Source organism: Crocodylus porosus, unplaced genomic scaffold (assembly GCF_001723895.1).
Source record: "Crocodylus porosus isolate Cpor-Errol unplaced genomic scaffold, CroPor_comp1, whole genome shotgun sequence".
Classification (NCBI taxonomy): Eukaryota; Metazoa; Chordata; order Crocodylia; family Crocodylidae; genus Crocodylus; species Crocodylus porosus.
The window spans coordinates 2,007,362-2,031,866 of NW_017728906.1; the positions used below are offsets into that span (position 1 = coordinate 2,007,362).

At 42.4% G+C, this 24,505-nt stretch overlaps 1 protein-coding gene across 5 annotated transcripts in view; it reads right to left on the bottom strand.

Annotated features, from left to right (window-relative positions):
• PHLDB2 (pleckstrin homology like domain family B member 2) overlaps window positions 1-24,505 on the bottom strand; it is an 89,992-nt gene that overhangs the window by 59,830 nt on the left and 5,657 nt on the right. For all 5 annotated transcript variants that reach the window (XM_019528596.1, XM_019528594.1, XM_019528595.1 and 2 more), the window contains exons 2-3: window positions 13,207-13,316; window positions 8,049-9,397 (exon numbers count right to left, since the gene is read on the bottom strand). In XM_019528596.1, the coding sequence (XP_019384141.1) occupies window positions 8,049-9,397; window positions 13,207-13,255 (1,398 nt within the window). In that variant the 5' untranslated portion in view covers window positions 13,256-13,316. The remainder of the gene's footprint in view (window positions 1-8,048; window positions 9,398-13,206; window positions 13,317-24,505) is intronic.

Consider the following 24,505-nt stretch of genomic DNA (forward strand, 5'->3'; position numbering starts at 1 on the left):
AAAAAACTCAGACTTTGTATTAATGATAATACAGGCCAAAGAGTTTCTCTAAATTATTTAATCTTATCATTTCTCTTGGAATAATTTTTGACCATCAGTCATCAGATTAAAAAGCAAAAAAAAACAAACTTGAATTCAGAATTTCCAAGACAGCTAATCACTTTATCTCTGCCTCGCTAAAAACTGTGACATTTGGTAAAAAGAAGCAAGTAAAAGGATCAGACTATTCCAGTTTCTCTGATACAAGCCTTTTTAAAGTAAAGTAAAACTTATTATGAATTAACAAGTTCCTCACTTTTAGCAGGATTTAACAAAGAATTATAAAATTGAAAAGACCCTCAGTTATGAGACAATATATGTACTTATTAAAGCACAGAGCTAAGTCTGTCTCAAGGCATAAACCAACTATTACATGCCAGAGGTTAGGCAGAAATTTCCTCATTGGGAAAAATATTTCCAGTTGATCACCGTGACTTATCTTGCGTGTTCCTGTAGATCCTCTACTAGTGGCCACTGTCAGAGAAAAACCATTGACCTAACTGGACAAGTTGCTAGATATAGAACAGAAATTCTTAGCTGATTCAGTAGACTGCTTTCAACCCCCAACCAGTGGTATTACCCCAACCTTCTAAAGCCTTGTTTCGCTTCATATAGTCACTCCCAAACTTTCTCATTCCTAAAGCATTTTCCTCTCCTTATAAACCTGTACCATCTGGATATGCCACCCAATTCCTTATAGCACAACACAAGTGCTGTCCCCGAACTCCACTATTTATGTTTCCTGCTGTTGCAACAGCACCACTCATCCTGCTCTCTGATACTATCATTGTGACAGTAAAAGATGGAAAATACAGTATTGGAATGGAGTGTCCCACCCCTTCAATGACAGGCGTTACTCCTTATTTTCACATCAACATCTACATTCCCGTTAATTAAGGACATATGAGATTTTAAACTGAAACAATACATTGTCTTATATTCAACAGGCTAAAATATGAAAATCCCTTAAAGCAAGCTCCATTATGGAAAAAGGTAGGAGGAAGATTTATTTTACTTTTTTTTTTTAGTGTCCTAGCAAAGCAGAAAGCCCTCTCTACTTTTTGGGAAGACATTAGCGGAAGAAAAACCTGGCTCACTTCAGGAAGTTCCTGATGAATCTCAGTTTCTCAGAGCACACTTTACAGAAATGCCTATGTCTATCACTTCTATTTCAATACGTATTAAGAAGTTTATGCATGGAAAGCTCTCTCTGTTGCTATTTTGTATACTCTATCCTCATCATTCATGGCAGCCAGTTCCATCACACTTGTATTCAAGAGTTCCAACCATAATTTTTTAAGTGAATAACCAAGAAAATATCCCAGCAACTAAAAATACAAAAACAACTGCATGTGCATGAAATACCATCACACTGCAAACTACAAAGAATACAGCATGCTTATTTTCTGGTTAAATAGAAACTGTGGCATTATTATTGTTGTTGTTATCATTACTTAGATTTATATGTAAAACTATACTATCTAATGGGTGCATTAAGCTGAGAATGAAAACTGTTAAGGATTTTTCACTGTATTTCTTCCCTGAAGACCCCTTTGCTGTTTTTAACAATACAGCCATCTGCAGTGAAAAAGGATAGATAGTACTAGTATGAATAACATACCAGCACATCTACCACTGCTGGCTAGGGGGTACCTACATCAGAGACGCTGACACTTAGAAATTCAACATATACTCAGCTTTGCCACAAAGGCCATGGGTAGATGAAATGAGGGGTATGTGTACACAACACTTTAAAGCTGGCTAAATGCTTTTGCACTGTTTTAATGGTGTTGGTGTTTGCATGAGTTGGTGGCATATTGCGCATTAATTACAGCCGCTATAGCAAATCACCAGCATAATGCACCTTAAATGACTTGGGGCACAACAAACTAAAACTTCTCTGACGAGTTTTAGTTTGCTGCCCCTACAGCCGCAGAGTGAATCACCAGGCTCCGTGCAGCTCAGGCTCTCTGCAAGAAGCCCTGCAGGCAGCCTAGCAGCAGTCCGGGAAGGCTGGCTCTGCCCAAGAAAAGTGGTGAGCCTGGTCCCTGCCCCTCCTTCCCCCTCTTCCCCCCAGCCTGCCTGCCTCCCTGAGCTGCACAGGGGTCTGGTGCTTCCCTTTGCACCTGCAGTGCCCCCTGGGACTGCCTAAGCCGGATGCCTGCAAGAGGGTGCCACCTCAGGGGGGATGCCGCTGCCACGAAGTGAAGCACCAGCCCCACCCGCAGCCCAGGGACCACTCCACCCGGTGGTAGCTGGACCTCCTTTCCCTGCCGCCAGAGAGGCAGGTAAGTCAATGGATTATGTGCACAACATGGGGGTTTAAAGGGCCCTAAATTGAAGCGGTGCTTTAAAAACCTACCACTTCAATTTAGGGTCCCCGTTTTGTCTACACACGCCCCTACTGACTGCATGGTTCCTTTTTCTGATATTTAAAAACAAGGATTCAGGTTTTCAAGATATGGCATGGTAGTGGATTCTGATTTCACATATGGTATATAAATGCAAGTTAAGTTCATTAAAATGAATTTTTATTCTAGTCCACACTTTTCCTTTTAATTAGTTACAAGACTGAGCATTGAGCTACGTATATTCCATTAAAACGTTAATTATCTTAGAAAGAAAATAAAGATGAGTAGCTTGTATTTAGGCCTCGTGGAAAATACATAAAACCAAAGACCTTGCTGAACTGTCTTGCAAAAATAGGTCCCATGTATTAAGAAGTTACCAAGACATTGAGGATAATTACATCCTGTATATCTAAAGTACCTAGTGCTTTCAATCTGATATGTCATTTGTTCCTTTACTAAATTAAGTTGTTGTTAAACAGCTGTTCTGTATTAACACAAAGATGGCCAAATATTTATGGCATGCTAAATGACCTTTATTTGGCGTTTCCTACCTTGCAGGAGTGTCGGTAAATCCTAAATGAACAATGTTTTTAAATAATAGCATCTGAACCTAAAATTATAAGAACTATAAAAAGGTTAAACACAATAAAAATTGCAATCATGTGTTAGACATTTTTAAACTGTGCATGAGGCCTAGACATACATCTTTAATTAATTTTAATGTTTAAATGATTTCACTTTAATTAAAGTGAAAGGTAGTTGGGAAAATCAGCTCTGTTTTGAAAATCCCAACCTATATTTATTGAATGTTAATCTATGTGGCTGCATCACATATAATGAGGGAACCACTTAACTTGCAGTTTCACAGTTTTTGCAGAAAACGCAAAATCTGGGATTGTCCACAAAATCCATGAAATCAACAACAAAAAAAAACTTAAATCAAACAAAAATGCTGGTCCTCGCTGGGAAGGGAAGGCGTCGGCTGGTGGTGCAGCATGAATGGCAGGAGACAAGATGGCAACTGCCCCCTCATCCCTCCTCCCTGCACCAGAGCCTCTCCACCAATCAGCACCAAGAGGCAGGTCCATACAAAGGGCATCCAGCAGTCAAGCTGGACCCCAGCTTTCTTCCCACTAATCAGTGGGAAAGGATAAGGTGGCCACCAGATGACTACAGAAAGATATGACCCAAGCAGGGTGTGGGACCTGGGGCAAATCAGCCTGTTCAGGGCCCCTCCCCCTGCACCCTGGATGCAAAGAAGCCAATAATGGGTTTGGTGATGAGGGAGGTGGGGTACCAAGCAGCAGGACACAAAGGCGCGGCAGCAACATTGAGTCGCTGTGGCCGCTCTGCTCAGCTCTGCGGGGCCCCCCCAAAGCACGAGACTCAGGGTGGTTTCCCCAGTTCACCATCCCTAAGGAGGGCCCTGACTGCAGAACTAGAATTTTATCCCTAATCGACCCATGAAAACTGGTAAGTCTCCTCACAAGTTAGGTAGACCCCTACATATAATCTTTCTTGGTTCACACTAATTCTCCATTTTTTCCACGGTTATGGAATAAACATAGATGAAATAAAAGCTCACTTAACTAGGGAGAAATAGGTTCCTTTAAACATGTTCCTTCTAACTGAATTTTCATATTGCTTGTAAATTTATTGCTTATTTAAATTAAAATCTCTCATGAGTAAATTCCTGGCCTTTAGAAACTCTGTGAGACCTATAAACATATGTTCTACAGATCCATATCTAAAGCTAGGTAATGGACATTATCTAATTCTAAATTGTATTTCTTTAATATGTAGCACCATCTAGAGGTAAAATATCATACTGTCTGCAATCAATACTAGATGATCAAGACAGCTGCTATTTCAGGCCCCTAGCAGACATTACACGCAAGACATGATTCACTGTTTAATCATGTCTTAAACAGTAATCCCACCACATGTTCAAGCGATTAATGATGCGATAAAACAAGGAATAAGCTACACAGTGATTAAACAAAATATTTCTAATATTTGTATAATAACGTTGTGGCTGGTTCCCATCATGTCTTAATTGCATATGTAGCTGCTCCCAGCCTTGGGATTGGAACCCTTCAAGACTGAGGTTGGAGTAACAGCCAGCTGGTCAGAGCTCCCAACTTCAGGGGCATACTAGAGCTATGGCTCGGAGTGCCAGTCATCTGATCAGCTCCCTTCAAGGCTCGTGTACTCTCTAAGGCTCCCAATCAGCTGGACCTCCATCTTGCTACTTGCTAGTAAAGGATATTACTTTTAAATACGTCCATATGCTTTCATCTTTGATAAGGTACCAAATTACTAAAAGGTGCATTATTGAAATCTGCAAGTATTCAGAACAAATTAAAACAAAAGCACTTCTTCATCTGAAGGGGAAGGCAGGGGAGAAGGGGAATTTGTTCTGTGTGTATGTGCGTGCAGACAGCTATCTATCTATATGTTTTGCTCTGGACTATGAGAGCAGACTAGTTACTTTCATGACTAGGCCTGGTAAAGGCTGTATTTTCAACGTTCCCAGAAGCCTGTACAAGTAAACAAAAATGAATTCCACAGGTTTCTAATAAAAGAATATGAACATTATTCATTTAAAAGTTTCTGTAAGAAAATAAAAATGGCAAAAGGAAGACATTGTGGTGGACAATGGCCCTTTAAAGATTTCCTATGGCTTATCCACACTACAATCCAGTAGCACTGACTACAGATAGCATACACATACCCAAGCAAATTTTAAACTAAACGTAGTTTGGATACTAATAACACGATGGTTATGGCTGCCCTGGCTTTGGGCAAGGACCTTAGGGCAAGGCAGCTGCAGCTCCATTACTATTGGTATTCTATGAAAACGACAAGGACAGATAGATATGGGTAGATATACCTGATGTCTATCACAGTGGATGCTGTTTCTAATAAATTTCTGCAATCAATCCCTGAATCTCTCTAACTATAGTTTGTCCAGCTCACTTCAACACAGTATTAAAAGGTTAAATACTTGGACAGAAGCTAACTGCCCTACACAAATCATTCACCTCCCAACCTTTCAACCCAGATTTTTACTCAGCACTTTGAACCCAGCGATACATGTCTCTAGTTATCTCTCTTCTTCACAAGCAAGACACACATGAAAACTTGGGAATCCTGCATTAAACTGGAAAAATACTTTTTTTGTGAACTCAAGTTCTGAATGGCAAATGGAGCTCTGGGTTCTCAGTCCTTCTGAAAAAAAAAAATCCAGCCCCAAATGTAATCCAGTACAAATAAAAATACAAAATGGAACATTTTAACATTTTAAAAATAGTCTTCCTCCCAGGACCCTACTAACCAATTATCTTGGTTCTTCAAACTCTCAAATCATTGAAAAATGGACTGTTCCAATTCCCAACCTTTTAACCAGATGACTTTAAAAAGTAAAGTTTAGCAGGACGCTTAGCAGGAGATTACATCAAGGAGAAGGAAATTCCTGTGTGTTTAAGCTATATAATGTATAGACTATACCATTTTCAAATGTTTCAGCATGTTAAGAAAGCATTAGGATAATTCCTGTCATAGGGTCAAGACTTTAAGAAAGTGTGAAACCAAGAGAAACAAAAGCTGAACTAAAGGAAAGTTTTTTTCACTTCATCTAAAAATAAAACTTGAACATTTATTTACCATTACTTACTGCAAAAGCATACTCCCAATGCCCAAAAATCTTTAAAAACTTTCAAAATCTTTAGAAACTTACAATTTTGGATTTAGGGTATCAGACTTCATGCAAATAACTTGGAAATATCTGTAGTTATCAACATAATAGATTTTACCTTTTAGAATGGAAAATATTCAGTGGTAAAATAATTGTATATCTTAACTTGGTACAAATCCCAAGATTGAGTGGAGGAAAATCTATACAATTTGAGGCATAGAGTTGCACACATATGAATCCTCAAGCAGAATTCAACATAACATTAGTAATAACCCCTGACTATGCAGTATCGTTTCTTAGGGGCACTGACATTAACATATTTAAGGACTAGTCAGCCACCATTCTTTTCTCAAATTTCCACATGCACTTTGCTCTAGAAGCAACTAGCACACTAGACCATTGCAGAACCTAGCAAATTCCATGGCAGGTTGTAGGGTCTTTCCAAACACAAAAATCGTATCCACATAGCACAATTATTTAAATCGAGTTTACATCATCCTTTAAATAAATAAACAATTTTAATATGTCATCACAAGTTATTTGAGGGTGGAGTGGGGGTGTTATTGTCTTAGGAAAGATTCCAAATATAAAACTCTTTTCCTCTCTTTGGGCGCCTCTATACGAGACAGCTAATTACTGTGCAGTAAGCGTTACCATCTACATATGCAGACGTTTATTGAGCAGTTATTTGCTCTAATCAGGAGTAAATTTCCTGCCTGTAAATACAAGCAGCAAATTTACTCTTGATTACTTACTGCACCGTACAGCATGTGTAGACAGCTGTAGACAGCACATTTGCTCCTGGTCAGCTGGGCAGCAGAGAGCGGGAGACTGCTCTCTGTCCTCGGGAGCTGTCTACTGCTGAGGCAAGCTCCACCAGTGGAGCCCAGGTGGGGAGCTCCCAGTCCCTGCTTCCCAATCACAACTGGGGAGTGGCAGCTGGGAGATTCTTAGCTCCAAGCCCTGGCCCTGCAGTTGTGGAGCTTGGGCTAGGAGATAAGAACCTCCAAGCCTGGGCCCCATGATTGTGGAGCAGGGTCTGGGATCTCCCTACTGCTGGGATTGCAAAGCCCACCCCAGCAGCAGGCAGCTCCCAGGGGCAGGGAGGAATATCTCAGCCCCTGCCAGGAGACAGCAGTCTCCTGGCCCCATGCTCCTTGCCAGCCCCTGGGATAGCACCCAGGGAGAGCATAGAGCTCTCCCTGGCTGCTGCAGGGCCAAGGGCCATAGGGAGCAGGAGCAGTCTGCTGGTAGGAACAGTAAATCTACTTCTGCATCCCACCACGTGTAGCTGCATGCCCAGGACAGTTTACTCTAGAGTACAGGCAGTCCTCGACTTACGACTGTTCGAATTATGACAAATGTCACTTACAACCTTTGTAAACTACGACAGTGTTTTGAGGTTCTGAATGTGTTTCAACTTTATGACACCAGACTCAGCTGCCTCCAGCTGGTAAACCTGTTGTAATGAGGTGTGGGGGTGCAAATCAAAGCCCCTGCAGCAAGGGAGGGAGGGGAGCTGTGGCTGGGATAGGGGCTGCCCAGTGGGTGGGAGGCCACGGGGAGTGGATGGGGTGGCTCCTGCTGCTGCATGCTGCTGGTCTGGAAGCCGCTTTAATTAAACTGCCTCCTCCCCGCCCCAGAGCACATGTAAAGACATCCATAGGCATTTTGACAGAACCCACAAAGGGAACTTTCATAATTTTTAAGACTTTTTCCATTTGTTTTTCTAAATAACTGAATTACACCATCTGAGATGCTGAGGCAATGTACTAATAACCATTAAGTTTAGAGACTGACAGAGTTAACAACATGCCCCCAGGATATACGGTCACGCATTTAAATTTCAGAACACAGTAACATGTTTTGCATCTACTATGTCCTCTTACTAGGTACATTTGGAAAGTCAGTTTTGGAAACATTAACTATTGGTAAAATCTAAATGAAAAAGTAAAAATTACCAGTCGTTCCATCTCCTGTTCTCTAAGCCTCTCTTCCCTCTGTCTCCTGTGATAGTCCATTAGGTCTTCTCTTCCAGTCACTGAACTAATACTGTTCTTTCTCTCTCGTATGGAAGGGGGCAAAGAAGTTGGTGTTTGTCGGAAGCTTTCCAACTCCGTTTCATCAAACTCCATGGAACTAGTGGAAAGGTTTCTTCTGACAGAGAATGATCTGTCAATATCCACAGGGCAGAATGAGTTACTGGGGCTTGTCCCTGAGAGTCCAAGTCTATCAAAATCATCAGAAGCATATGAAGAAGAAGATGCTAAAAGCATTTTCTTAGCTAGCCTAGGGCTTGAAGGAACACAAAGAGCTGAGCTAACATAGGAATTATTATCAGATGCTGAATTTATAAACGGTAAAACCCCTGAGCTGCAAGAAGAAAAATTAAGGTAATTATCAGCATCTAGTGCACTTTGAGGTAGATCTTTTTCTCCATGCTTTTTCCTCTTGGAGTTACCAGGAGAGTTTCTTGGTGGCAAACTTAACGGCATCAGCTGGCTTTCTGTCGATTTGTACAGTCTGGGCAGAGAACGACTATAAACTCCCATATGACTAAGAGACCCACCAGAATATTTCCTAGCTCTTGAACCCAAAGCTTCAGTCATCACCTCCTTGTGTTTCACTGGTCTTGGATGAAGATTTAGGCTGTCTTGAATATTCATCCTCCTGCCCTGCTTTGGGCTCGAGGGCACGCTTGCTGCTCCTGAAGTGCTAACAGGTGAAAGCATCATTTCACTCCCTGAGCCTCCATTCCACATTGTAAGAAGAGAGCCTGAGATTTTCTTTCCTTCCAGTGTCCCTGGGAAGTAGACGTTGTCATACGATTTATTTTTTTGACTATACTTGGAATAGTGAAATTTGTCCACATGTCCAAAGGATTTCTCATTTTCTCTGTTGACATGAATGTCAAAGTCGCTCCTTCCTAGACTGTACCCACTGAGGGATGGAGAAATACTTGAAATGGAACTCATGGGCTTTACAGAGACACTTTTTTCTGAAAAGTAAGGGCTGTCACAAGAGAACAGCTTACCTCCTGGAATTCTGGTAGCAGAATGCATATTTTTTACACTGGATGAAGGACTGGATTTAGTTGACACAGGTTGTGACAGGGTTAAATAGGAACCAACGTAATCCCCATTTGTTTTAAATTTAAGACTTGATGAATACTTCTTTGGGCTGAGGTTATCCATAATATCTTGGAGATCATTTTCAAGGGAATTTGTCACAGAACCTTTCCCTAAACTAGCATTTTGTAATTCCATCTGGTTTTGTATGTGGCTATATTCTGCCATAATCTTATTGGAATCTGTAAGAAGGAAGAAAAAAATAGTTTTCAGGAAATAAGTGATTAACACAATTCTGCAATCAATGTCGGAATGATTAGTAACAGTAATTACACAAGTTACCCATACTTTACAAAGGTGTTGGAGTTCTCTAACTCTGTTTTACACGGTGGGAAACTGAAAGTGAGACATTTGGCATGGTTGCGTATAACTGGTAAAGACCCTGGGTGCCCTGTGTGATGCCCTATCCACTTTAGAACACTCTCTTTCTCCTTTTGTTTCCCTAGAAAAGGCTTATAAAAAGTATATAGCACAGAAGCAGGAACCAGTAACTCCTGAGGGGTTGGAAGGTCCCAACACTCCAACTCTGTAACATTTATGTGCATGGCTCCCAGCACTGTAGTATCTATGCATCTCCCAATTGTTAATATACTACTGATCTTCCCAACTCCCCAGTGGAAGCACGAAACTGCCATTATCCCAATTTTACAGAAGAGAAATTGAGGCATGGAGAAAATGATTAGTGATTTGATTAAGGTCATGCAAATTCTACAAAAGAGCAAACAATCAAACAGGTTTCTCAAGTCCTGGACAGCTGCCCAATGCTGGACCATCCTTTCAATCTAATCATTGTAAGCCATGCAGTATAGGCCCAATCCAAAGTCTGTTGCGTTTCCATTTACTTCAGTTATTTTTGGGTATGAATATAAACAAATCTTCCTCAACCTTAGTTTCCTCCACTGCTAAGTAAAAATATCACCTGTTTCTCAATGGCATCAACTGTTTCAGTTTAGGCCCCTAATAACTGCAGAGTACTCAAAATATAAAAAGCTCTATATATGCAGTAAATTATATTACATAAAATACAGTCTTAAAGACATACAGAAACATGAAGTGAGATACTTTGTCTTCATTAAAGGAGAATTAAATATTTGTGATAAACACAGCTGCTTAAAACTACAGACACCAAAACAGATCCTGACACATCCTTATTTTGTTGTTGTTGTTGTTCAATTACATACCAAATTCTGTCCCGCCAGTTCTGAGTTTCTCTTGCTAGCAATGACATCTTTAATATCTAAAGCACAGAGGAATGCAAACTCCTACTCTCCTTCTGTCAGTGACAGCATCAGTTGTTGCAGAACTGCAGAACCATAAGGGGACTTGATTTTTGGCTTTGGCTGATATAAAAATATGTCTCAGTTACCCTTTAAAGCAGCACTTTGAAGAGTTAGGAGAGTTAAGGCAAGCTGCATTTGAACTAAATGAAGCAACTGTTTTTTCAGTACTGAGGACTTATGGGTGTTTTTATATGTGCTCCGGAGGTACGGGGCGTGCTTTAATTAGAGCAGCTTCAAGAACCACTCTAATTAAAGCGCCCACAGGGTCTCATGTATCAGCATCTCCACGGTTCAAAACAGTGATGCAGGTACTTTAACTAAAGTTTGTTCAACAAGTTTTAGTTAAAGCACCCCTGCCACCATTTTGAAGTGTGGGGACACTGATACACAAACACAGAAGCTGAATAGAGCGTGTTAATTAGCATGCTCCAGCAGACTTGATTAATCAAGTCTGCTCTGATGCGCTGTAATTATAGCATGTTTGGAGCAGCCTCCCAGCATGTCTACAGGCACCCTATAGTCCTGCATGAAGTCAATGGAAGTTGTAGAAAGCTGACAATAAGTCCCTACTTTGTTTCTACACTTGGTTTAGTCATAAACTTCATCTGTGACCTTCATCAAATAATATAAAAATATGCCTCAGTTTCTCTTTCAACCCAAATACTCCTTAGTATCTGAAGTATTTTGAGTTCTTCAAATTAAATGTATTAGATCAATCTTCTTGGAAAGATCAATCCTCCCAAAAGGTACAGCAAGATACAGAAAGTTTTAGAATGCTGCCATAATCTTGAACAACAGCAACAAAAGTAAAGGGAAAGGATAGTGCCATGGATAATGTGACTGAACAGGTAATGAATTAAATTAATATGCACTCTGAAAAGAAAATACACACGAATGTGAAGGGTTACCTCATTTCTCTTCATCACATGTACACAGTGAAATGTTTCAACAGCTATTAACTATAATATCATCAAATGTCTGAAGGGACTACCTGTAGCTTAAGACACAATCCCAACAGTCCATCTCAACACATGCCTTCATGCATTAAGGCTGTTTGGCAATTTATTTTACAGGGTCAACTAGTACAAAAACATTAGTGTCTCTGGGCATGTCTAAACTTAATGCACGTTAGCCTAATGCACATTAAGGCAATTTAAGTGGGCATCTATTCGTGCACATGTTCTGGCACATTAACGCAGGTGTGCAGACTGTTTTTATGCAAGTATCAAATTTAGGCTTGAATAGCCTAAAATTGCCATTTTTAAGGTGCATTAAGAGCGCACGTGTTGATGCTCACCTTAAATTGGGCTAATGCACATTAAATGCACACGTGTAGACATGCCTTTTGATGACTAATTATTTGGATTGAACGAGTTTACAGCTGAAAGGCTTCACATTTTAATATCACTACTTTGAGCCAGACTGTTAAGGCATGTGAAATTTTATTTTTAAAATTTAAATACTACTTGTGCAAATTTTGATAAAGAACAAGCAAACAAAGCTAAAAGTATTCTTTAACACAACATACACAAGTAAAACAAAATAAATTTTTTTTTTAAGGCTGGTTTTAAGTAGGGTATAAAAATTCAAAATAGGAATACTAAAATGTGAAACTTACTTGTGATTAACAAATTGCTCTACATATTTATCCCTCTATTCTTAACAATGCTTTGCATCTAAGTCTTACTACCCTAAAGTTCTCTGAAACGTTCTGTTAATCTCACAATAAACATTTACTATTCAAAAGAGAATCATGACACAACTGACAAGAGTAGCTTTTGAGCATTTTTAATGTTTCCAATCACTCTCAAATTGAACAATATAGAGGTAGATTCATAGAATTTTAAACAGGTTTATTACTTTTTTCCAACACAAGGAGGATCATATTTAATCTTATGAAGAATAAAATTGTTTGCCAGAAAAACAAGTTAGCTCATGGAAATCTTTCCTGTAAGTCTTATGATAAAGAGTTCATTGTACTTGAAATCTGAACGACAAAAGCAAACAAAAATCAGCAAGACCTCCGTGTAGTCAATTGAATTAAACTATTCCTTATTTTTTACCTTATGCCATTTCCTCTGCATTTTGGCCCCAATTCTTCAAACCCTTAGGCACATGCTTACATGCTGAAAAGCATCAGTGTGCATCAAGTATACAACTAACTGTATTTTAATGTCTGTCCATAAATCAAGCCTCTGATTGTTTTTTAAGGTGTTGTGTCAGATAACACACCAGGACTTTTTAGATACTCTTGTTGACACTCCCTCCACATGCTATTGTGAAGACTAGAGGCAGGGTGTTCTTCGTGTCATATAAGAAATTCATTCCTCTGGAGGTCACCCAGGGCTTTAATTGGTTAACCTCCAACACATTATGCAAGGCTACTCTTTTGAGCCAAGTGTTTTCTGGATGAAGTTATTCTAAGGCAATTTCTTTCCTTTTCATACTTGTCTTGTCTCCCTGACTAGGTGGTTAACCGATGCCTATTGTAGGCAGCCAATACTAAGCTCTATTTTTATTTTATTTGTTTGCGATGTATGCCAAAGCTATAGCAATGGCTTACTGTTTGTAGGTAAAACAAAGTAGAGAGATAAGAAGAGCAGGAAAGTGAACACTTCTAATTGAAGATTAAATTACAGGATCAAAATCAAGGATGTCTTTAGAAATGTGCCAATTCCATTACAAAACAACTGATTTGTTCCATTTGTTACCTGTTTGGATACTCTGGAAAGAGGAAAAGTTACCTCGGTTTGGCATCATATTTTTCTTCTATCCAATAGTTAAAACAAAGCTAGCTTGAATGAGCCAGGTGAATACTGACCTGCAAAGAAGTAACAGAAGGGACAATATTACCTTAACAAATACATGCTGAAAATTGATTTACAGGTACTCTAAAAAACACAATGAAATTAAGGTTCTGTGATGCTGAGAGTCTTCTGGCTGAGAGGAACATCATAGACATCTGGACCCTTCACAGGTTTGTCAAAATTAGGGATGTCAAAATTAGGCTTGATGGTAGAGATTTATTTTATCAGTATGAATGTCTGTGCAACTTTTTATTGGTTTCTTTTACTCCTCAAATGAAAAAAAAGTCATTAGCTCATCCTCTTTTCCCGTAAGAGAGGGAGTGCCTGTGGTTATTCATCAGAACTATGATTTCTTTGTAGACCCTTGTCTACGGGTTTCCTTAAAAATCATTACATTCTGAAAACTTATGTCAGTGGGCCTCTTTCTGAGACATGGCAGGAAATTAGTTGAAAAGTGCTATAAAAACAATGTACTAGAACAAAATCTATTATCAACAGCCTCACAATCAAAACCCTATATCTAAAACAGGTGCATAAACTAACACTTTGTAAATATTTTGGCAGACACAAATTCCCCTGGTGAAAAATTACACCATTAGAGGGGGAAAAAAGATGTTTTCGTGTTTATAGAAACATGTCTACAGCTGGTTACAAACTTTTTAAAATAAAAATAATTTCAAACGTGATATCTGTGCCATTACTTGGAGATCCAAAAATTTAGGGATTACCATTCTTGTAAGTATCAAGTATGTTTTTCTGTAAGAAGTAAAGAATAGTAAAATGCATTTTTTAAAACTAATTTGAATGTATTTAAAAAAAATGGTTGTAATATAAAAAACTCTACTTTGCATCAAGTTATGTTCATCATGTATGAGTTCACTGTACTTCAAGGGCAGTAATAACTAAAGGAAAACAGCAAAGAACAGAAAGAGACATATTGTTTGTTAAAAGTCAAGGCACCTATTTAACTAATAAGTCAGAACTTCAAATTACACATCCTAGTCTCTTTGCATAGAATTTTCTTGTGAGGCTGTTGTACATTATTCTCTTGACAAAGGTCCAGAAGGTCAAGCCTGGCAAAGTACGGAGTAATTTCAACAAAGAACTTTTCTCAGAACAGCTTCTATCTCCTCCTATCATATTGGTTTATACAGGCAACCCCCGCTTAGCACTCTTAATTGGTTCCTGAAAAACCGAGCGTTAATTAAAATGAGCATTAAACAAAACCAAAAGTATTTGATGACCGCAAAGGTGGTGACCGCAAATGTTTTTAATAACTTAAGATGGCGACTGCGAGTGTTATAGCGAAACTTGCTGAGCGCTAAGTGAAATCAGGTATCAATTTAAAATGAGCGTTATAGCGAAATAGCACTAAGTGAAACAGCTTTAAGCAGGGGTTGCCTGTAAAGTTGGAACATGTTCTCTGTCCTTGTTCAACAAGCCCCTTCCGTATGCTTTGTCGTATCCTCTTTATTTAGAGCTCACTTCCATGAGTAATTTCTAGGCATTTTCTCAGTGAAAAATGATGGTTTTTATGGTCATTTTAATTATTTTTTTTATGCTGCTTTTTCTCAGCAACTTCTGCCTGAGGACAGTTTTCACTCCATCAGTGTGGAAAGGAGGGACTTGTCCTTCTGCCACCCTCATCCCTTGCAAGGACATAAAAGTTCTAATATTTTACAAAAAATATTAGATAGGTCACTCCGGAAATTATCTAACAGGAAGACACAGCCATGTACCTCCTTAAAGGGACTCCTCTGAGCATTCTAGCCTGGGAAAGAGGCAGGAAATATAGCTCCTGACCCTCAGTTTTAAGTTCAGCCTATTAGCGCTTCATGTCAGTGTGCCAGTAACTCGGAGTTTACTGCTACTTTCTCCCTTCTATGGATTCTCCTTAGCTCTCTGAAGAACTAAGATTTATCTTTGTTCCCTCTATTTTCCAGTTCTTCCAGCTTTTACTCACAGCCACTCCAGTTAAGTTCCTCTACTCAAAACGCAGCTTTTCTCAGCTCCTCTTCCAGCAGAGTAAGCTGACAGACTGACTTCTGCACTTCATGGGTGATTTTCATAGTCAGCCAATGAAATCATTCAACCATAAAGATGGTTTCAGTCCCTCTAGGGGCTCAAAATACTTCATGTACAATCCCTGTGAACTAACTGAGCGCAAAGCAAAATACCAAGATTTCAGCCCTCTGATACCGTGCATGACACTGGGTATGTCTACACATGCTTTTATGCATGCCTAAACTTAATGCACATTAGCCTAATGACCCTTAAGGTGATTTAGACATGCATCCACATGTGCTTGTGCTAAGGTGCATTAACGCAGGTGTGCAGACTAACTTGGTACTAAAGTAGGTCCCAAGTCAATGAATATAGACCGCATTAATGTGCATTAGTGTGTCTACATGTTCACTAATTCAACGTAGCTATTTGTGCATAAATTTCATACCTGCTTCATGCAGGTATCAAGTTTAGGCTCAAATAGCCTAAAATCACCATTTTTAAGGCATATTAAGGGCGCGCATGTGTAGACATGTGCTCTTAATGTGCCATAAATTGGGCTAATACACACTAAATGTGGACATGTAGACATGGCCACTGTGTAGTCATTGTGGCTAAGTGTAGACAGTCAAAAACCCTGACGCAGATTTGATCCAACCTTTGGGGGTTTCTCTAAGCTGAGAAGATTGGATCACAAGGAAATGTAATATGTTTGCCCTTGCAGAGGGGCAGGGGAAGCAGGCAAATGCTCGCACTGGCAAGGCCAGAAGATAGGGGGCAGGGGACACTCCCACATACCTCCCAGCCTGGCAGTCAAGCCCAGTCAAGCAGGGCTATCCCCGATTGGCTCTCAAGCACATGGCACCAGCTCCACCCTAGGCTTCCAGAACCAGTAGCCATGGTGGCCCCAAGGGTGGCAAGGATGGGAAGGAAACAGAGCCCCCACACTATAGCCACTCCTTCCCCCCAGAGAGGCTAGGCCCAGCGTGATGGTGGGGCTAGTGTGACTGCCCAATGGGGCTGAAGGAGGAGGAAAGCTGGGATGCATGGGGGAAAGCTCTTGCCATGGTACCCACCCACACTGTGTAGATCCTAGCTGGGAGAGGCTGTGGCAGGGGCCTCCATTCCACTCACTGCTGGCCCCGTGTGTCCCCCACTGGCTTTGCTGCTTCAGCTCTGTGACAGCCTGGGGGCAGGGCCAGCCAAGCTCTTCTGGAGCAGGCAGCGGGGCAAAGGCTTAGCCCACCCACCCTGTGAGAAGAGAGCTGGTAGGGAAGCTGTAAAGCATCCTAGGATGCTGGGGGACAGTGAGGTAACTTAAGTCAGGAGGGAATCTGGGGGACAAGCTCGATAACTGATTTAGGTGAAACTAGTCTAAATCAGATACTACATCCACCCAGGTTTACCTTAAACCAGTTTCAGCCATTTTGAAACCAATCTATGTGCACTGAACTTCTGTTCTGTTACAGGTTTAAACTGGTTTCTGATCACCTATACAGTTTTATGTATGTTCGCCGATGACACCAAACTTTGGGGCAAAGCATCCACACCAAAAGACAGGCGGGTTATCCAGGTTGACCTGGACAGTCTCAGCAAATGGACAAATGAGAACCTCATGGTGTTTAACACTGAAAAATGCAAGGTTCTGTACCTTGGGAAGAAAAACCTGCAGCATCCTCCTAGGCTCGGCAGTGCTACTCTGGCCAGCACTATGGAAGAAAGAGACTTGGGGGTCATCATTGACCACAAGATAAACATGAGCCTGCAATGTGATGCTATGGCTAGTAAAGCAACCAAAACGCTGGCTTGCATCCATAGATGCTTCTCAAGCAAATCCCAGGACATCATTCTCCCCTTGTACTCGGCCTTGGTGAGGCCACAGCTGGAGTATTGCGTCCAGTTTTGGGCTCCACAATTCAAAAAGGATGTGGAGAAGCTTGAGAACATGATCAGAGGTCAGGAAAACAGACCTTATGATGACAGGCTGAGAGCCATGGGGCTCTTTAGCCTGGAAAAGCGCAGGCTCAGGGGTGATCTGATGGCCACCTATAAGTTTATCAGGGGTGACCACCAGTATCTGGGGGAACGTTTGTTCACCAGAGCGCCCCATGGGATGACAAGGTCGAACGGCCATAAACTACTGCAAGACCATTTCAGGCTGGATATAAGGAAGAATTTCTTTAGTGTCCAAGCCCCCAGGGTCTGAAACAGCCTGCCATCGGAGGTAGTTCAAGCACCTACATTGAACACCTTCAAGAGCAAATTGGATGCTTATCTTGCTGGGATCCTATGACCCCAGCTGACTCCCCCTGCCCTTTGGGCGGGGGGCTGGCCTCGATGATCTTCCGAGGTCCCTTCCAGCCCTAATGTCTATGAAATCTATTGTCCTTGATACTTGTAGCTAGTTGGAGTTCTGTTGCAGCCTTGGCTTTCCTGGTTCACTCCCTGCGGGACCAGACCATTGCAAAATAGTGCTCCATTCTTTGTACATCTTTCTTTTTAGCTGCAGGAGGTCCGCTAGTTCCCTGGAGAGCCAAGGGAGCTGCTGTGTTCTTTTGCTGCCTTTTCTCCAAGCGGAATATCATTAGCTTGTGCATCGAGGATCACTCCCTTGAGGAGCAACCACTCTTCCTGAGCTCCCCTCCGCTTTGGGTCGTGGTCCCTTAGGGTCTCACCAACAAGCCTCCTGAGCTTGTCTAAGTCAGCTTTCCTGAAGACAAGGACTTCTGTATTGCTGACTGACTTGCCAGCTTTACAGCAGATGGTGAAAGTGATCAGTTCGTGGTCATTGTCACCCAGCTTCCCTTCCATCATTAGGTCACTCATTAAGTTGTTCCCGGTTGACAGTACCAGGCTGAGCAGCACTTTACCTCTCACTGGCCCACAGACCTCTTGTGTCAGATAGAGGTCATCCATGTACGAGAGGAAGCTTTGCGACCACTTGAATATAGCCGAGAGCTCTTCCCATAAGATGTCTGGGTAGTTGAAGTCTCCCATGACAACCATGGACCTGGAGCATGCGGCGTCAGCCAATTCCCTAGCAAACTCCTGGTCAAGCTCTTGACTTTGGGTGGGAGGTCTATAGTAGACTCCCACCATTGTGTCCCCTGTGCCGTGTTCCCATGGATTTTAACCCACAGGGTCTCCAGCCATCCACCCTGGTCACCAATGTCGGCTTGCAGGTATGCATAGCTCTCCTTGACATAGAGAGTTACACTCCCGCCCCTTTTGTCTACTTGATCTCTCCTCTACAGGGTATAGCCATTTATACCCATGGTCCAGTTGTGGGTGGATTTCCACCAGGTCTCTGTTATCCCTATGACATTGTGATTTTTTGCACTAAGCAGGAAGACAAGTTCCTCCTGTTTAATCCCCAAACTCCTGGCATTTGTGTACAAGCAGGCAAGTGTCCCCTGGGGGCCCTTGCCTTGCCTACCAGTTGTACCAGGGCTGGGGCATGGGTAGACTTCCTTAAGTGCCTTGGCCTGCTGGCTTTGCAAAGGTTGCTCAGTGGGCCAGCAGTAGCGGTAGTCCGCCCATCCCCTGGCGGGCTTAATTTAAAGCCCAGTGGAGCAGGTCAGGCAGTCTGGCTGAGAAGAGCCTCCTCCCCAGCGGAGAGAGGTAGAGGCCATCCCTTCCCAGCAGCTCGCTGCCTCTCTCACCAAAGAGCGGACTGTGGTAATGGAAGCCAAAGCCTTTCCCGATGACACCAGCACCACAGTCTTTGGTTCACTACCTCGACCCTCCTCTTCCTGCTCAGCCCGTAGCCTGAGACTGGGAGGAGCGAAGAAAACACCACCTGTACCCCAGACCCTTGAGCTCAGCTCCCAAATCCCTGTAGTGCCTCATGACCCGGCTGGGAGCGCTCCAAGCCATGTCACTGGTGCCCACATGGATAAGGAGCATGGGATAGTGGGCTGTGGGCTGGAGAAGTTTAGGAATTTTCTCCGCAATGTTTTGGATGTGGGCTCCCAGGAAGCAACAGACATCCCGGGCTAAGGGGTTGGAATGGCAGATTGCCTCTTAGTCCCCCTCAGGATGGAGTCTCCCACGACACAGACTTTGTGTTTTGTCTTGGGAAGAGCCGGGGCGGTAGCTACATTAGTGCCTGTGTTGCCTGCGGGAGCTGGCAACTCAGCAGGCTCTGCTGGGACTGCAAGAAGTTTGTACCTGTTGCATAGCTCCAGCGGGGCAGGGGCCTTGGTGTGGCGGATCTTGGGGCCCTTGACCACCTTGGTCCAACCCCATGGCTGGACAGAATAGGAGGTCCCCAAATCCTCCTTTGTCTTGGAGGGAGACTGTGGTCTACCCTCCACCTCCTGGGGGAGAAGGGCCTAGCAGTAGGAGTCTATCTCCTGCTCACAGTCCCAGATAGCATGCAGTCTCTGGAGTGCGGCCTGGAGCTCCGCCAGCTGGCGTGCCAGAGACCCCAGTAGGGAGCAGACCCTACAAGGGGAGGTGGCCATGCTCCCGGGCCCCAGAGCCTGAAAAAGCGACAAGCAGTCTGCGCACCTGCAAGCCAGGGGCTCCATCTGTGTGGAGCCCAGAACCATGGGCTCTGTTTGGGTGGCCGTCTGAGGCACTGGGGGCAGGGAGGGGAGGGCACAGGCCCTGAGGGGACCCTCGGGGTACAGTGCATGCCCATTCGTGTCATGCCGCTGGCTACGGCTGGGACTGGCTTCCCTAGGGTGGGGGTGCACAGGCAGGGCCTTGGGCCCTCCTGCTTGCCCTCCTGCGCAAACTCCACACTAATTCACACTCTGGGCAGACAAGCACGCCTGTTTGCACAGCCTGTTCATGAGGCTCTGGTCGCATGGCTCTGGCGGGGAGAGACCCCCCTCAGCTCCGGCTTAGCTGCCTCCCTGTGGCTAGACTGGGGCTAGCCCCTCCCACCGTGAGCCCCCACTTACCTCCAGCTGCTGCTGGGGGTCAGCGGGGGCACTCCATGGCAGTTGGGGGTCACTTAGGCCTTTGGGGGAGCGGGGGCGCAGTGGGCTTGCACCTGCGCATCTCACGCTGCTCCTGGAGCCTGTCTGGGTTTTTTTTTCCCTTTTCCACTCTTTAATTTGTGCTTGAGAGTTCACAAAACATATCTGGGATAGCCTCCTTTACAGCCTTGCAAGGAGTCCTCAAGCAAAAACTGGTGCCTCCAGACTTGACATTTCTGATATTTCTAATGTAAAACAGAAGCAGATTTTTTTTTATAACTCAGGTAATGCGGAGAACTTAAAATTAGGAGAAGCTAAACAAATGACCCAGACAAAAAAGCACAATTTATCTGCTGACATTCACCTATACACACTCTATAATAGAGATATTTAAGACTTCATCCAACTTCCATGTAAGTCAACGGTAGTCTGATTCTTAATGAGTGTACCCTGCACTTTGTCTTGGCTGGAAGGAAACAAAGTGATTTCATCTAGGACTTTTAAAGTCATCTCAAGTAAGTGTACACATTATTACCAGGCAACTTTACAGTGCCCAGGCCAAATTTAAGTTTTGTTTTACTAACAACCAGAGAAAAAACAATGATTCACTAACCAAGCAGGCCCTTATTCAAACAAAAGGTTCCAGTTATAACAGATAACAAGAGAATTGTTTTGCATTAAAAAATTCTCTCACCCAGTTCAGAAGAGTGGAGCTCAAAGTCTAGTTTATAAATTATATACAGCTTTCCAGTATAGGAGGTCTTCTCAGCTATAGAATGGTTTGTCCCATGTCTTTGTTTTAGCCGGGAAGTCTCCATGTATGTGTTATTCTTCCTCTCATTTTTTATGGTCTGTTTACTTTCAGCAAAGCTACTATACAGTTTGCTTTTCCAGAATGGAAAATAGAGTCATTTATGAACAAATCAGTTACAATTCCTATCCCAATCAAATCTAACAGGAATAGCTCAAATGGATCTTTAGCTAAGCCAGTAATGAGATTAAACTGACCCTTGCTTCTACAGCTTTTCCACTATAACAAGTTACTTCCTCAGTATAGTTTCTTTATCAAGTATAATGACTTTCTGGAAAAAATACCTATTCTTCTCTCTCCCGCTCCCAAACTCTTTTCTTTTCACAAACTGCAACACCCTCATACATTAAAGACATGACCCACTGTAAACATAAAAAAAATCTTTAGCTCCTTATAGGATGGTGAGGTGACTATCTTATCACTGTGTTCTAAGAGTCCGCAAAATATCACTACGTTTTCTTTTGTTCTGACAAAAAAGATTTCTCGAATAATTAGACCTGCCTCATCTTTTGTAGTAAAACAGAAACTACCAAGGTCACTAAGTCCAAATTTTTTTTTCCCAGGCCTTAAAACAGTGATAAATGCTTATACTGACAGCTTCATTTCCTGGTATAACATTTTTAAGCTACACCGAATTTTAGTCCAGAGGTCCATTCCCAAAGCTGATTTACATGCTTCCTGTATAGATAGTCACAGCAAATCACTGATTTGAAAAACAAAGAGGAAAAGATTTCCATCTTACAAACATGATGGAATGATCAGTTAGACTCTTGCTACTTGTGGGGAAGAATGTGACTGTCTGGGTGCAGGGCTGAAGGAGCCTCCTGAAGCATCAGCTTTTCCTGAGACTGTTTTAAATTTCTTGCACTCTTATATCAAGCGCTGGGCTATATGATACGGTAGCAGAGTATCCACTGGGTGAACCCAGCAGATCAGCACCTTAAGGTTAGGGGCACAAATCACACATAAATGGGTGTAAGTGATCAGAAACAGGTTCAAATCTGTAACACAACAGAAGTTTAGTGCACATAACCTGCTTTCACAATGGCTGAAACTGGTTTAAGATAAATCTGGATGGGTGTATTATTAGACTTAACTGATTTAGGTTAAATCAGTTTTTTGAACTTCTGTCCCAGACAACTCCAGTGTCAAGTTAACTCACAGTCCCCCCCAGCATCCCAAGATGCTTTTCACCTCCTCTGCAAACCCACACTCCACCCCCTGCAGTGTGGGCAGGCTAGCCTTGGCTCTGCTCCAGCCAAGCAGGGAGGTATGCTCTAACACCACCCCTCCAGCTTCTGGCCTGGGTCACTGCAGACATGTGGCTGCATTTCTGGCATCAAAAGTGAATGTTTGTTTACTTGCTTATTGCTTCAATCTATGCAGCTTAGACTACCCTGCAAATATTGAACTGATTCAGCCTTGGGCTTTCTGACAGTCTACACTTAAGCTAAGCATTATGGATTCTGCCCCCAAAATATATGGTGTACAAAGCAACCAGACTTCAACCATATAGTTATTTAACAGCAGGAACAAAGCACTTGGAGAAAAGAAGATTTTAAAACAAACAGTATACATGTGCCTTTCCTAACTAATGGATCACCATCCCCAATGAATTGGACAGTCTTGGTAGGCCTAAACTCCACAGACACCCAACTTGGTATCTCTCTGGTACTTCCAATTACCTCTTCACTACTTGAATTGGTCTGGAAAGAATGACTGCAGAAGTATCCAAAGGAAGGATTGCAACTGCACTAGGATAGGAGAGGTAAATGAGAACACAGCTAGGGACACCCTTCCTTCCCCCAGACCTCCCTGTGTCCAGAAGAGTGCAAAGAGGACCCTGACAAACTCAGAGGGCTCATCGGCTTATGCGGTGTTCCTACTCCCAACTATGTGGCTGTGGGGGGAAAGGACAGAAAGCAACTCGCCAGTAACTCCAGTAAGTAGGAACAGTTGCAGGTACAGCTGAACCAGAGACCTTGGGATATTCAAGAATCCTTGCACAGGCTGAATTAACTTTGCCTGCCACACGGTTATGGGCCAACCTTTTCCCCATCTGTTTCTCCTCACTCTGTTCACCTCAGCGTCACTTTGCATCTCTCACTTCAGTTTCTTTTCCTCTCTACTGCCCTCCTTATCCACTCAACCTTCCCTTTTCTTCCTATTTCCCTTTCCCACCTCTAACTAAACATCACTTAACTCTTCAGACTAATGGAACTTCTGACATTTGTTCCCAACAAGCTATTTCCTCTACATATGTATCTGACTTCTTTCTTCCATACATGGATATCTTGTAAAATCTGCAGTGCACACAGTATCTACTATTCTGAGCTTGTACAGTGCCTAGGCACAAGGGGCCCCATTGTTGTTTAGCTCTTATGCACTACTGTAATAAACATGAGTAATAGCAATAAAGTCCCTTTTAAACCAGCCAGAGCTGCTTTGTTCTTGTCGGTCTTAGGCTCCAGGCCTTCTACACACACTTAGTCTACTAGGTTCAGCAGGTGATCAGATCAGGGTCCTGTGAGCATGTGGTCTGACTGTCCTGCAAGAATCCTCTAGGGTTTACTCAGGAATGAATACTTCCTTATGCTTCCTCCATTCATTGTTTTTCTTTTTCCTTTACAGCCTACAGTAAAACAAACCAATGTGTGCACACAATAAACTCCCAATAACCAGGTCAACATACTGTGTTTGGATACTATTGTAGGGCCAAAACACCACCTACAGCTTGAGCAAAGATTTGTGACTACCTCTACAGAAAATTGGGGAAAACTGCAAGGCTGTTATCTAAAAAAAATCAGACTACACACTTCACCCATTTCCTCCTAAACACAATAGATTACAACCTTGAGCTACATCAGATTATCAGATATCAAAACTGCCTGGCACATGCTCAGTCCTTAGCTGCCTATGCTACAGATGGTATGCTTTTCTTCTATGCTAATGAACAGAAGGTCTAATTTAATTACATTGATAAAAAAGATTTTGGTCTCCAAACCCAACATTTGACATTTTTCAAGAACACCAGATTAACTCTTTTCTCCCTTTCCCCATGCGTTAAATTCAAATCCACTTGGCTATGTGTTTGCGTGCATCAGATTTGCCACTGCAGAGCCCCTCCCTTGCAATCCTGTGTATTTCCTGCCGTGGAAAAGGGAGTGGCAGAGGAAACCCTCTTACAATTTATCTTTTCCTCTTAGGAAATATCATGTGGGATATTGAAGGGAGAGCACTAGAGTACCATAAAGCAACATCAAATCTTTTCAAGCAGGCTCAGCTGCTTAAATAAAGCACTTACTGGCTACTGTCATTTAATTCATTCAGCTATTTCAAGAAAGTACCCAAATATTAAACACCAGAGCTAAACTACTTCAAAAGGAAACAAATATATATTGCCCACCGATATATATATATGCTTATGCTACTTTACAAGGATGCTGTGACTGTTGTCATA